This window comes from Falco naumanni, chromosome 15 (assembly GCF_017639655.2).
Source record: "Falco naumanni isolate bFalNau1 chromosome 15, bFalNau1.pat, whole genome shotgun sequence".
Classification (NCBI taxonomy): domain Eukaryota; kingdom Metazoa; phylum Chordata; class Aves; order Falconiformes; family Falconidae; genus Falco; species Falco naumanni.
This window is the reverse complement of record NC_054068.1, coordinates 6,074,253-6,088,511: the sequence shown is the minus strand read 5'-3', so window position 1 is coordinate 6,088,511 and position 14,259 is coordinate 6,074,253. Positions and strand designations below refer to the sequence as shown.

Genomic DNA, 14,259 nt, shown 5'->3' with positions numbered 1-14,259 from the left:
CACAATTAACTTTGCAAACTTTCTTTATATTTAAAAAAGCCTCTAGGAGAAACTACTAATAGCAAAATTGCTCCAAGCAGTCTTACCCTAGTAAATGAGCTGGTATTGTTAGTGATGGAGAAATCTCATGATATCTAATTAGGTGTGTACACTTGTTGTGGTATTTTCAGATTTCTTTGGTTTACAGACACTGACTCTTTATGATACTTTGGAACTCTTAGTTCTTGTCCAAACCAAGGTGAAAAAATAATAAATGAGAATATTCCATCATAAAACTACAGGTTGCATTTTGGACAGTAGTTTAATTGGGACTTTCATCAAAGATCACCCAGAACGCTCGAGTAATAGGAAATACAGCTCTTGTCCAAAAAATGTCAATAAGGAGTTTCACCCCAATCCTATACTGCTTTCCCATCCATTGGCAGTTGTGGTCCAGGCTTCTGATGATTATGTATAAAGACACAAAATGCCAGGAGCGCAGCTGTATCCCTTTTCTCCCAAGATGGCAACAGCAGCCAGCCAGGACACCCCAATACTGTATCTCACACTTGAACACCACAGAGTGGTAAAAAGGCTGTTCTTGTTTAAGACCCCCAACCCCAACTTTTATTAGCACCTACAGTCTGCTGTGTCCCAAGGTTATCCACTAGATTGCAGATATGCAAGGTATTAAAATAGGCATTTTAACTTTAACTGGTGGTTGGCAGGGAACCATGGAGTTTCTAGTTATCTTTGTTGAACTTTTGAATGTGCATATGCACACTTAGCACCCAGAACAGGTCACAGAAGCTTGTGGTTTTGCCTTCAGCTCTTGCAAACTGAAACGCCTCAGCAGTATGAAAAATATTTATGCAAACTTTACAGATGCTATGCTCATTCACTTATCTTAGAATCACAGAATCATAGAATCGTTTAGGTTGGAAATGGCAGTACTAGGTTTATGGTTGGACTTGATGATTTTAAAGGCCTAGTCCACCACTAAACCATGTCCCTAAGAACCGCACGTACACAGCTTTTAAATACCTCCAAGGATGGCAACTCCACCGCATCCCTGGGCAGCCTGTTCCAATGCTGAAAAACCCCTTCTGTGAAGAAATTCTTCCTAATATCCAATCTAAACTTCCCCTGGCACAGACTTGAGGCTGTTTCTTCTTGTTCTGTTGCTTGTTACTTGGGAGAAGAGACCAACACCCACCTCGCTACAACCTCCTGTCAGGCAGCTGTAGGGAGCAATAATGTCCCCCCTCAGCCTCCTTTTCTCCAGGCCAAACACCCCCAGTTCCCCCAGCTGCTCCCCACAGGATTTGTGCTCCAGCCCCTTCCCCAGCCCCGCTGCCCATCTCTGAACACCCTCCAGCCCCTCTACGTCCCTCCTGGAGTGAGGGGCCCAAACATGAACCCAGCGTTCGAGGTGCGGCCTCACCAGTGCTGAGCACGGGGACAGGCACTGCCCCGGTCCCGCTGGCCACCCTGTTGCAGACACAAGCCAGATGCTGCTGGCCGCCTCGGCCACCTGGGCACACTGGGGGCTCATGCTCGCAGCCACCAGCCCCCCCAGGCCCTGTCTCCCCAGGCAGTTCCCAGCCGCTGCCCCAGCCTGTCGCGCTGCGGGGGCTGGTGCGCCCCAGGTGCGGGGCCCGGCACCGAGCGGGGTTGAACCTCACACCACCGGCCTCGACGGGCCCAGCCTGCCCAGGCCCCTCCGCAGAGCCCCCTGCCCTAGGGGACATCAACACACTCCTACACACACAACTTGGCTGGACAGCAACTGGTCTTGCTATCAAAGACTGTGGCAAAGAAAGCAAGAGGTACCTCGGCCTTTTCCTCATCCTTTGTCACTATGTTTCCCCCACATCCAATAAAGGATGGAAACTCTCCTTACCCCTCCTTTTGTTGCTAATGTATTTATAGAAACATTTTGTACTATCTTTTACAGCAGTAGCCAGATTAAGTTCTAGCTGGGCTTTGGCCACTCCTGGAGTGAGGGACAGCTGTACTTTAAAGAGGGTAAATAACACAAAACAGACATTTAAGGCAGGAAGTAAGAATACTGAACTTTAGCTGCTCTCACTAGTCACCTCAGAATCTGCAACATCTAACAGAAACTAGAGCTAACCTTTGGACAGACTGCTGCTACCTAAAATGAAATCTGGCCAGTATGTAAACTCTCTGTTCCGTGAAGAATATTACAGAAGTTTCAGCAGCGTCAAGTGGAGACCAGTATTTCATCTCATAAAACAGAAGTACAAAAAGCACCTTAAATTATTTGTTTGGAAAATGCTGACCAAATTTTTTCCAGCCTCGCAAACAAAATGTAAAGTGTCAACTTACATCAGAAAAGACACAACTAGCCAAGTGAAATGAAGTTTTTAAATGCAGTTCCATGGCTTGGGCTACTCCTTTATTTTTGTCTGAAAACACTTTTTACAGATGTCTTAATAAGAAAGAACTTGGCCATCTTTCTCTTACAAGGGAGACAGTCTATACCCTTGAGCTAAACATAAGGCTCACTTAGAGACTGGATGGTTGGACCACTTCATAGATTACACCTCTCTGTTTTCACGCTTCTGGAGCCCAGTGCATCCACACAAGTTAGTCACAAGCACAGCCCTCACTATCAGCAACAGAACTAACCTCAGCATGATTCAGCCATCAGCAGAGTCATTCTGCAAACCCAGTCCTTCAGTGAGTATTTCCTCTCAAGGCAGGCCCGTAGAACATTAGCATATATAGCATGGCATCTTCTGTGATGCACAACTCCTTTTACTGTACATTCACAGAAGACCACACAAAGCATCATATTAGGTCACTGATTAGACTACTGATAAGCTGACATGCCTGCTCTGACTAAACTTGACCCACTGAAATAACCAGGGTAGCAGGGCAGTGACTACCTTAGAGGTGATAAGGCAAATGTACTAGAGCAGATTCACGTGCCAGTCTGAAAGCCTCTGAGCAAATGGTTTAAAAGCCCGGGTAGCAATCTGCTCACAATTCAGATTTTGCTTAACTACTTCAGTACAAGAAAAGTTAGCAGAACATAAAAAATTAATTTTGATGAAGTTCTGCATAAGCTTTCTGCAATTACCAGATAAAGTGCCTCTACAGCTTCTGCCTTACAACTGAACCAAGGTTATTATCAATTTGCTTTTGATATAAGAAAGCGATTTTCATGTACTTACATCTGCTCTCAGAAGGAAGAGAAAATGGTTTGTGAAGCTCCCATTAGCATACAAAAGCAGCAACATCTGCTGGGAGTTTTAAGAGGCTCATTGCTGTCACTTAATCAGCACCACAGGCTACAGCTGGTCACCCCTGCCCTTGTCAGCACTCAAGGTATGGTTTCAAGAGATGAGGGGATAATTTGACCACACATTTCCTGCAAGACTTCTGTATCTATAAAAAAAACCCGTTCTACTCATACTTAGCTGAGGATAGGTAATCCACCTGTGCTGATTTCTCCTTGCATAAACCTGTAAATAGTATCGTAGCTGAAGTCGTTAATCTTTTCGTATGATACGTGACTTAAGCGAAGTGGCATTTTAACAAGCAAGACACAAAACCTAAGGGAGAGTTCACTTCCATGTGCTGTAGCGGTAGCACCATCTAGAGGAGTTGAGCTAGAAATTCCTCACACAAGGGGCAAAAACTCGGGAAAACCACTCTCAACAGTTGTGGGGATAAAATAAAAAAAATCTTTACACAAAAAAACATTTATAGTGAATTTGCATTCTAAAATTTATCTACATAATAACTTTAAAATTGTTTCATATGTGTCTACATAACACAGTTTTTCTTAAATATTTTCTCAGTTTATGATATTTGGATTCATGGAGGTAACAGAAGATAACAAATAAAACTATTAGCAGTCAGATTGGGAAAGATCTTATCTACTCTAGGGGCACATGCTTGCTACAAGATCTTTGTCAGGTGGAGTAAGGCAGGACCTTCCCTACAGTTTTGCTCATAACCTTGCAAGGATGACTAACTTCATCTTCCTTAATTTTCACCTTTTCAAAGGAGGTCTCTTTATAAAACCAAAGCCAAATTTCAAGCGGAGAAAGAGAAGAGAGGTTTTAAATTGAGTAATAGAGATTATGGGGTTTATTGTACTTCACATATAGAAGGAGGTGCTGACAACATGCGATTGCTCATTATTGCAGAACTATTAAGAGGGGAGATGGACAGGTACAGCCCAGGAGCCCCACTGATTATTTTTTTCCATCTGCAGACACCCGCAACCTCACTTTGGCTAGTTTTAGCTTGGCACACTGTCCCCCATACCTTAATTCTGCTACTGCCACAAAATAACACTTTTGCTCCTGAAGCCTTCCGGGGATAGCAAAGTTCAACCATTTCGTTACTTCTACAAAACTGAGACAGCTCCTGAGACTGAAAGACCAAGAATTAACCAAGAACATTCACAATGTGATTGCTCCACAGAGTCTGAATTGGCAATGAATCCAAACTGTAGCTCCAGTTGATTAGATGATATGTGACTGACTCAGCAGCATGATTTGTAGTGACACATCTGCATTAAAAATTCAAACTTTTGTACACCTGAATACAACTTGCATTTCTCTTTCTCTCAGTATTGTGTCAAAATAACCACATAATACCAAATAACCAGTCATTTATTTCAGATATTTCAATAACCACATAATACCAAATAACCAGTCATTTATTTCAGATATTTCAACAACCACATAATACCAAATAACCAGTCATTTATTTCAGATATTTCTAAGAGCTGTATGCTAAGAATGGACTCTAAGCTTTCCACTACTATACGACATTATCAGCTTCTACCAAATTTCCTTGGAGACTATTTGGCCAGAAATAGAAGCATAGGGGAAAAAACTGAAAGAACCAACTGTACGATCACCAACAGCATCACTTTTGGTCATACATGAGTTCATTCCACCTTATAGGCCAACAAAACTGAAAACTGGACATATCCTACAGCATGGGCAAGGAAGCTATCATAATAGTTTGGCAGATCTTTACAGGTACTTGTAATCAAGATTACTGGTTATAAAAAGCAAAGTTCTTCCTGAATTGATTTATGCTATTTCATAATGACTGGCAGCAAATCAAGATTTTTTTACAGCACTTCAGTGTAGCTCAAGTCCCTCTGCGTGTTTCTCAGTGTGCTTCAGCCCCTCCCTACCTCTTCCTGGGTCTCCAGGTTCAAGCATCAAGGAAAGAATGAAATCCTTATGTACTTACCAGAGAAATCCTCTTCCTAGTTTCTACATGGAGAATTACATCTTCTGTCATAGTTTCGGCTGGAAGAAAAGAAAAAGAATAGTTTTAGCTGTTTTCCATCTTTCAGTTGATTTTGTTCCTCAACCTTAACTATAATGCAGAAATTAGTTCAAACACCAAACTACAAGTGCAAACACCTAAACTTTAAGCTTCTCATTTGCTACTCTTACCAGCAAATATTTAAACTTATTCACACAGATAAGCATTTGCAGGATTCCAGTCCTAGATTATGTGGAGTTTCTGGTTCTCAAGAAGTATCACTGTTGCTAACACTGCATTCAGTACTGTTTATCAAAAGCAATTATGTTGCTTGGAATCTGAATTCTCTGTTAAATTTGAAGTAACCAAGGAAGTATTTTCATTTGTTGTTATGTGTCTAAATCTGAGACAAAGCCTATCTGAGTGTCTGTAAAAGTCTGCATGTTTCAGTCTTTCATGCTGAGCATAAATAATGCTTCCAAGAATAATCCTGCATCATTCTAGCTGTCATTTTGGCTCCACTTCAGCATTTTTTGTAAAGCTGAGTTGATATTTTTATTGGTTTTAAAAAGACATACAGGAATCTTGCATCCATGAAGGAAAACAGTGATCCTGAAAAAAGACTTGAAAATTAAAAAATAGCAACAGGGCAGCACAGTAAGTGGAAAAATGCTTTTTCATTTTATCTAAATCCCTGGACTTGTTCGCCCAGTTACTGGGGGTAGGAATACCACTATCCCTTACGGTATGTTATCCTACAGTGTGTTGACTTTAATTGGACTATAACAGCAAGGATCACTCCTGTGACCAACACCGACAGTAGGACCAGGTTTATATTGTCTAATCTATAAGTTTTCATTTAAGACCATCTACTGACTGTATTAAAATAAAATTGCCCTGTAGGTGTTCCAGTCAGAGCCAATAAGCACGCACCAGTGCTTCCAATTGTTCAAAAATAAAAAATATAAAAAAAAAAAAAAAAGAAAAAAAAATCTGTAAAGATATCTCACTTCCAAAAATTCTGAACACCACAGTTCTTATTGTAACAAAACTGCTGGCTCAACTGTTCACAAGTGAAACACTTCACACAGCTGGGGCAGTGACTCACAGGGGCCAGTATCAGCTGTAGGCAATGCTCTTGATTGCCTGCCACAGCATGTTAGGTTAACGGCTAAAATAGTAGCTTTTGAAATAAATATACTGGTATTTCTGATAATTTCTCTCTTCCCTCATAAGCCAGAGTTTCAATTCAGTTATATGCTTATCTGACTGCACGGCAACTTCATCACTTCTGATTTATGCTGGCCCCTGCCAGTCTGAAACTTCATAAATACCTAGAATAATATTATTGCAACAGATAGGCCACTCCCACACGCTGAAGTTATTTTCTCTCCAAACTAGGGCCATAAACTGCATTAAGTTACATGCTGATACAGTGTTGCAAGTTTCAGATACAATTGGGTCCTTAAAGAGTTGCAGATTAATAACTAGCTTGTTAATTTGGTTTTACCAGCTCTCCTTTTAAAAAGACAGGGAGGCTGCTGGCTTTGCAAAACACCAAACTTTTTGAGCTCACCAGATCTTTAGAGCGGGGCGGCTAAAAGTCATTCTAGTAACAAGAGCCCAGGCAGCTTCATGTACAACACAGAAGACTCAATAAAGCTGGCCTCTTCTCTTACAAAGAGATGCAAGTCTTTTGAACACATCAGTCCTATTGACTGCGTGCATGGCGAACGGCGGCTCTTCAAACGTCTTGCACGTGTAATTTGTTCACCTGCTATTTTGGTAAAGGGTAACAGAAGCACGCAGATAACTTATTTACGCTACAGCATCATAGAAGCGGCCTACACCAAACTGAAAAGTCGACTTAGTAAACTACAACAGCACGCAGCACTCCTGAGGAGGCCAGATTCCCCCTGTGTGCGGGGTAGAGCCAGGCTGGAAAGCTGCGGCCGGGGAAGGAGCGTGGCGCGCTGCGGGAAGGGCGCACAGGCACGGCTGGTGGTCTACAGGGAGGTGGAAAGAGCCACTGTTTGGGATTTGGGCAGTATCGGCCTCAGCTTTAAAATAAACTAAGTAAAAAAAGAAAAAAAAAAAAAACCAACAAACCAAAAACAACACAACCAAAAAACCCTCTAGAACAACAATTCAGGGAACTTGAGTTCGTTTCACCTCACCGATCAGGCCCCGTCCGCCACCACTGCTCAGCCACAAGCCCGTCCGAAGCTGCATGACACCACCGCCCGCGGGCCCCTGGGGAGCACCGAGCAGCCCCCGCTGCCCTGGCCAGCCCCGCCGGGGTCCCGCCTCACCCCCCCGGGCTGCCCTCGGCCACGCCAGGCGGCGGCGGCAGCGCCCCCCAGGGGCCGCGCTCGGGCCGCGCCGCCGCTCCCGCTCCCGCTCCCGCTCCCGCCGTCACTTCCGCCGCTCCATGGCAACGGCGGCGCGGCCATGGTAATGGCGCCGGGCCTGGCCGCCGCCCCGGCCCGGGGGCAGCCGCGGGGCGCTGGGGGGCGGCGGGGGGCGCAGGGGCAGAGCCCCGGGGCAGCCCTCGGGGGCGGCGTCGCCGCGGGCTGCTCGGAGGGGCGCCGCCGGCCGTCGCCGTGGTGGCTGCGGGGTGCCCTCAGGTGTCCTCTCTCCTGGCAGGCCGAGGCGGAGGAAACCCTAAGGAGGATCCAAGCCCACAAAGGGGTTGTCGCAACTATTGTTATAAACGCTGAAGGTAAAACGTCCTGTGTTTCTCCAAACGTGGCGGCAGCAACGAGCGTTGTAACTCTTCTGCCCAGGGTTGCAGGTTATGAGGCGTTAACGCAACCTGCTTGCAACGTTTCATCAAGGTGTCGTGCTTTTCAAGAAAGCGTGTTTCATCCTAAGATGTGAACATTTGGTTTGAGACCGTTTCTTGAAGCTCTCCATATGATGTAATTTTCCATTAATGCAAAGCAAAGCCTTGACATCTTCTCTGAAGAAATAACTAGAAGCATGATAAGCTTCATATAACTTAAGGACTTCCACATTCTTACTTATCCCCCTTGTTTAATTAAACTATACTTTACTTTTCAGAACCAGATCTAGAACATCTCTTGGTAGGTTACAGAAGGGGAGAACGCATGGCACTAAGCTGTTGCTTTTGCAGGCATTTTTTACTCCAAAATTCCTTGTATATACAACAAAATTCAATAGCATTTCACTCCCCTCCTCTTCCTCTGAAAAGTTACAATTAAAAAGATCAGGAGAAAAATATCTACTAAACAAAGCTGATCTACTGTGGGAGCTATTTCTTGGTCCTGCTAAATAGTCGCAAGTTCTTTAAATTGTGCTATGGTGTGTTGTCATGGAAGGATGAGCAAGTTTCATGTCAGGCCAGCTTTGGCTGGGATCCTGAAGATTGCAAGTCAAAAGGGAGAAGTCACAGAAATCACTTTTCAGAGGCTTGGCTTCTCAGGTTAATCTGCTCTAATCACTTCTTTACAAAAAAGACAACTCAATTTACCTTGTCCATAATCTAGTTGGCCTCCTTCATTTTTACAGTCCCCCTAAAATATCTATTACGCTAGCAGCAGTTTAGCAACAGGAGGCAAGAACACTATGAAGGAAGACTAAATGTTATTTAGTCTTTAGAAAATGTGGACAATTTCATTTGTGTGCCTGGACATGTTAAGTAAAATGTGCCTTTGTTCACAGAATAGATGGTGCAGGTCAAGAGAAAAGTGCACAGCCTTGCAAATAGAAACTGAAAAGCTGCTCTGCACCTGCACATGCTCATGTCTAGATATGGCTGTATTGTGTTTCAGTAAATAAAATGTGACTTGATTCAATGAGCACTTGGACTAAGCTGCAAACAAGAAGTGAACAAAATCAAGCACTTAGATAACACAAATGATCTTTTCTGAGCTTGCAGTCCGATACATTTCTCAAGGCAAAAACACCAAGTAATCTAATAGAAAAATAATCCAGTTGTTTTATGTTCTGTTACTTGGAACAGTTGACAACTTGGCCCAATTTCGGTCAAGTATGCTTTCCTGGTCAGGTGTGCTACTACCATCCATCTTCACCCGTGGTTGTTCTACCAAGGGAAAGCTCAGCAATAGCTGTGCAGAGTTAAGACATGCTTTTTAAAAGGCTGGTTTGGATTCCTTCTGTCTCAATTTTGATTTGCAAAGGAGGAAGAACATTCCACTTCCCTTTTTCACACGTCAGGCTATTTGTGGCAAGGTATAAAGTCTCCCGGTATCCTGTTCAAACTCACTCTTCCCCACAAACCTGTTGAACGTGTGGCTAGACTAGAAGCCAACGGACAAGTCTAGTGCAGGAATTTTGGTTTTAGTTTATCATTTTGAAATGTTTCAACACCAGATGCCAGATGTGAATACAAGAGAGCCTGTTCTCCATGAGGATGTATTTGAGGTACCAAGAAGTTAGATTCCACAAACTAAGCCCCAAAGTAGGTGTGTAGTTTGTACGTTTTTGTAACACCTCCAAATATCCATAATTAGCACTAATTAATCAATCTAATTACTTAAAATCTTTCTGCAGAAAAATAAATTTAATTTCTCTCTATCCTGAAACATTTCAAACAAGCGTACATCTTAAATTAATCACAGTAAAAATACTTGAACCAGTGGTGCAGTAGTGAGTTTTCTTAGGCTGTTCAGGTTCCCCAAGAAGATGAAACCCTCTGTTCCTCACCAACGTAAACAGTTGTCTTTTACTAAGATTTTGGTGATAGTGTAGGTACACTTAGGGACATGAAATAGCACATTAAAGATTCCTCATACAAACATTGTCTTTCATTTCTTTTAATGCTCAAAGTTGATTTGTTCGTTGAAACACTATGCTGAGTGTACCTTGTTTATTTGGAAAATCTCATAAACTGTTGCTATCCTTCACAGTTGAGAAGGATCACACTACAGCATTTCTAATGAAGGATTTATTTGCCTTTCTCTAATTTGGGTAGCAGAGGCAAAGAGAATTTGTCCTAAAGTAAGCATAGCTCAGCTTTAATCTAAGGATGTCACTAGTGTCAACTCATTCTCATGTTATTATTAGACCTTGGAGGATCATTTAACATTTACCATTTTCATTAAAAGTCCTGTATTTGTTGAAGCAATCATTTAAATACAAGGTCATATAAACTTGACACTAATTCATTGCTGCTTTTAAGTGACTTACTATTTAACGCTGTGATTATATAGATATTCTCATGCTAATGCAGTGCTTGGGAACACTTGTTTGTTTCCATTAAAACATCAGTTTCAATCTCTGTGTAATAAACATTAGACACAAAGGATGTACTGGGTCATTCTGTACACTTTCCCACTCTACACATCCTACCAATGCAGAATTCTTTCTCAAGTCACAGCACAGATTTCAGGTGATTCGAATAATGCTTTCCTAGGAAAATTATGGAATAGTCTACTATCTGAGGTGGTTCTATTATCTCTTTTACTCCTTTGCTCTAATTCTTTACCTGGCATTCGCTATTTGTGCATGTTAATTCTTCTTTCATAATCAAACTCTTCAACTTAAGTCATATGACCCTATTTTTTTGCATTCATATCCTGTCCATCTGCAAGAAAAAACAAATGTATGCAAAGAGAAAATTGCTTTGCTGGCTTGTAATCTATTTCTTTGTTAGTGGGACAAATAAATTTTTTATTAGTGAAACAAGCTTATTAAAGCCAAACAGTTTTACACTTGTAGGATTACTGTGAACCCTGGTTTTACTTTCACCTGGTAGCCTATTAATATAAAAGGCATGATTTGACAAATCTTTGATAAACAATGATTCATTAAATCATCAAAAATTAATCTTGATTTATATATTCATATTTTTATATACATATTTTTAATAGTTGGTATCAATACACTGTGTACTACCAATTGTCAATATTTTGCCACGAATTGGAAGGGGTTGTTCCAAGGGTGGTTTTGCTTGCCAAATGCAAACATGCCACTTCTGCCCTTTGATTGCTCTTGGTATCTCACTGGGAACGTGTAATTTCTACCACTGCATGTGCCAAATGCTACAGTTAAAGTGTGGGTTAGATTCTTGCAGCCAAGATATGAACTCAGTGACAGTGTTTAAACTGATGAAGCACCATAACTGGTTAAGTACTGCAGAATGGAATTTGATAGGTATTTAAGAGCCTTAGACAGCAATTAGGCTCTTTCAGAAGTTTCATAAGGCAACTCTATGTTTAATTGCCACTGATTAATATAAATTATACTTTAAAAAGCACACAGATACCTGAAATCAACATAACTTCTTTCTGTTACAAAACAGAAAAAACCCTATGAACTCCTGTTTTTTTCTTGTATGATCTGCTGTATATGAAGAATATGCAACTTAACTGAATGATTATTGTAAAATTGTTTGTTTGCAGGAATTCCAATAAGAACAACTCTTGATAACTCTACAACAGTCCAGTATGCAGGTCTTCTTCATCAGCTCACCATGAAAGCTAGGAGCACAGTGAGAGATATTGATCCTCAGAATGATCTAACCTTTCTTAGGCTCAGATCAAAGAAACACGAAATTATGATAGCTCCAGGTAATATTTGTATTAAAGTAACAACAGAATTGTGCGTCCTTTTAAGTTTCTTTTATTTCTTCACAAATAAAGCTACTATAGAAAATGCACTTTGAAAACAAGTGTATGAAAATATAACCATATATCCACCGTGTAACCAGATGTGTTAGGATTTTAATGTACAGAGTGCATAGTATTCAGGCTTGGAGACAACCAAACAACTCTAGATCTGATTAATGGTCTGGTTTCAGTGCGTTTTCACAGAGGAAAACTGGACAAATATATATATCAAGTTGTGTCCGTGGGTGTATAGTATTAAAGGCAGCAAATCCATTTTAGCTCCAAAGACATGCAAAACTTTTTTTTTTCTAATTTTTTTTCTTTTTGCTTGGTATGTTATCATGACTTCCTAGCCGTAGGTGGGCTTTGTGTTACAGATATGCAGTATTATTACCAACATCGTAACTGTGATATAATTATTTTCCTTAAACCAACCAGGGGAATATAGCAACCAGTTTCTCACTCATGTTAAATACAAATACATGTTAATTTGTTAGTTGTGGCTCTAAAATAGACGACAAAGCTAGATGAGCTGTGGTGAAGCTGTGATCAAGGACCGGTATACAAGGTGAATCAGGCAAAGCAGAGGTGATTGGTTGGGGTGGAGATCCTAATGTGTGCACTAGCTAATTGAGAGACTAATGGTATGCAGGGTTTTGACAGAAATATCCGATGAAGGCACACAGGACAGAAATGGAAGCTTCAGGGGTCTCCTCAGCATAGCTGCTCCAAGCATGCAGTGATGGACAGCCTTCACTGGGGTGGCCTCTGATGCTGATTTCATAGCAAATGTGGAACAGGGGTATTGTGCTAGGTATGTGTCACCTTGCCTTACTGGAATTATTTATGATGCTGCTACAGAACAGTATGTGTGAAAGAAATCTGGCACTGTCATTAAGTGTTAACATTAGTCATCAGCCACTACTAAGATTAAAATTCCAGTTTAGATTCTATTTTGGAGTAAAAAACCTAATGCATTTTTTAAATCAGTGTTTTGCTCATTGATTTAGACTGATGCATTTGATTCTTATTTTGCATTTGCCTTTCACTTATTTTTAGAGGTGACTTTTTGACTAGTAACTATGAAAGCTTGTTGACCTGAAAATAAGTGGTATAAAATGTGAAGCTTTTTTGCTAAAGGGAGATCAGTTGTTCAAAAGGCTTGATTGTGATTTACTATAATAGAAGATGGCAAATGAACTACCTGTGATTTATATTAAGTTGCTTTTGGATGAAAGTGACAATGCAAGACTGCAGCTTCTTAACTCTCCAAAGCAGATATGACCCTAGTAAATTCACTGGATACTTTCAAGAAATGTTTCATTTAAAACAGATCATGTTAAGTAGCTATCTAACTAAAATTGTTTCCAAAACTTCCCCGGGCTTTTAGAGTTAGTAGGCGAAGTCTGGCACGCTTAGAATTTATTCATAGTAGAAGTCTATTCAAATCTTTTCTCCTTTTCTCGTGTCTAAATGGGTTCTCAATTTTGAATAAACTACTTAGTGAACTGAAAGAAGTTCTCTGCACTTGCAGAAGAGGCTGCAGATGTCAGAAGTTTTTTATTATAACAAGTGCTAGCTTCCAGGTGCTTATCTTGAGACTTTTTTCATCTTGTTTAAACATCTTTACAGCTTATTGAAAGCAAATCTACTGCTTACTGAAATAGTTTTAATATGGTATAGTTAAACTTTATGGCACAGATATTTTTTTTCTGTAATCACATTTTTGTACAAAGTACTTACATTTTCTAGATGATTTTTATATAAATAGATATAATGCTTTTGCGTATGTTTTATAAAGAATAAGTTGGAGAGGAATAGATTAATAAAGAGTATTTATCAGGAAATAAGGTAAAACATTTTAACTAAACATTTTTGTATCCCTTTTTGCAGATAATGAGTATCTCCTGATCGTTATTCAGAACCCATGTGAATAGTCCTACTATGGCAATATTAAGAGACAGTGATGTCGTTCTACTTCTTAAACTAATATTACTTGTTGATATTTAATATCAAACATAGCACTACGTAATTTTACCTAAAGTTTTAACTCATGACTATTACATTGCTAATTTAAAGTTCTCAGTTGTAGCTGTATCAATTTGTGTTTAAGCAAATCGTAATGCATATATCAAAATATCCTATGTTTGTCTTGATACTCAGAAGAGCAATAATAAAGCAAAATACTTAAAACTCTCTTTAATGGATGTTCAAGCTATTCTTGCAATTAAATAATTGTCTTTACACTTCTAACATGTTGGAGGAGAAACATTGTGTTGTAGATCATGTGTATTCATACATCTGCAAGTGTGTCCCTATGAACTAGAGTAACCGCAGTGGCACAAACCAAAGAATACAAGCGTAGCTCATGTCACTAATGATGGACTGGATGTTGCCCAGTCTTCAGCTCCTGGTTTTA

At 40.6% G+C, this 14,259-nt stretch overlaps 1 protein-coding gene across 1 annotated transcript; it reads left to right on the top strand.

The window, feature by feature from the left end:
• The first annotated feature begins 7,623 nt into the window (after nt 1–7,623).
• Nucleotides 7,624–13,997, top strand: DYNLRB2 (dynein light chain roadblock-type 2). The gene is made up of 4 exons (XM_040615424.1): nt 7,624–7,701; nt 7,894–7,969; nt 11,634–11,801; nt 13,734–13,997. Exons 1-4 carry the CDS (start codon nt 7,699–7,701, stop codon nt 13,775–13,777), a joined length of 291 nt encoding a protein of 96 aa, XP_040471358.1. The 5' UTR covers nt 7,624–7,698; the 3' UTR covers nt 13,778–13,997.
• The last annotated feature ends 262 nt before the right edge of the window (nt 13,998–14,259 follow it).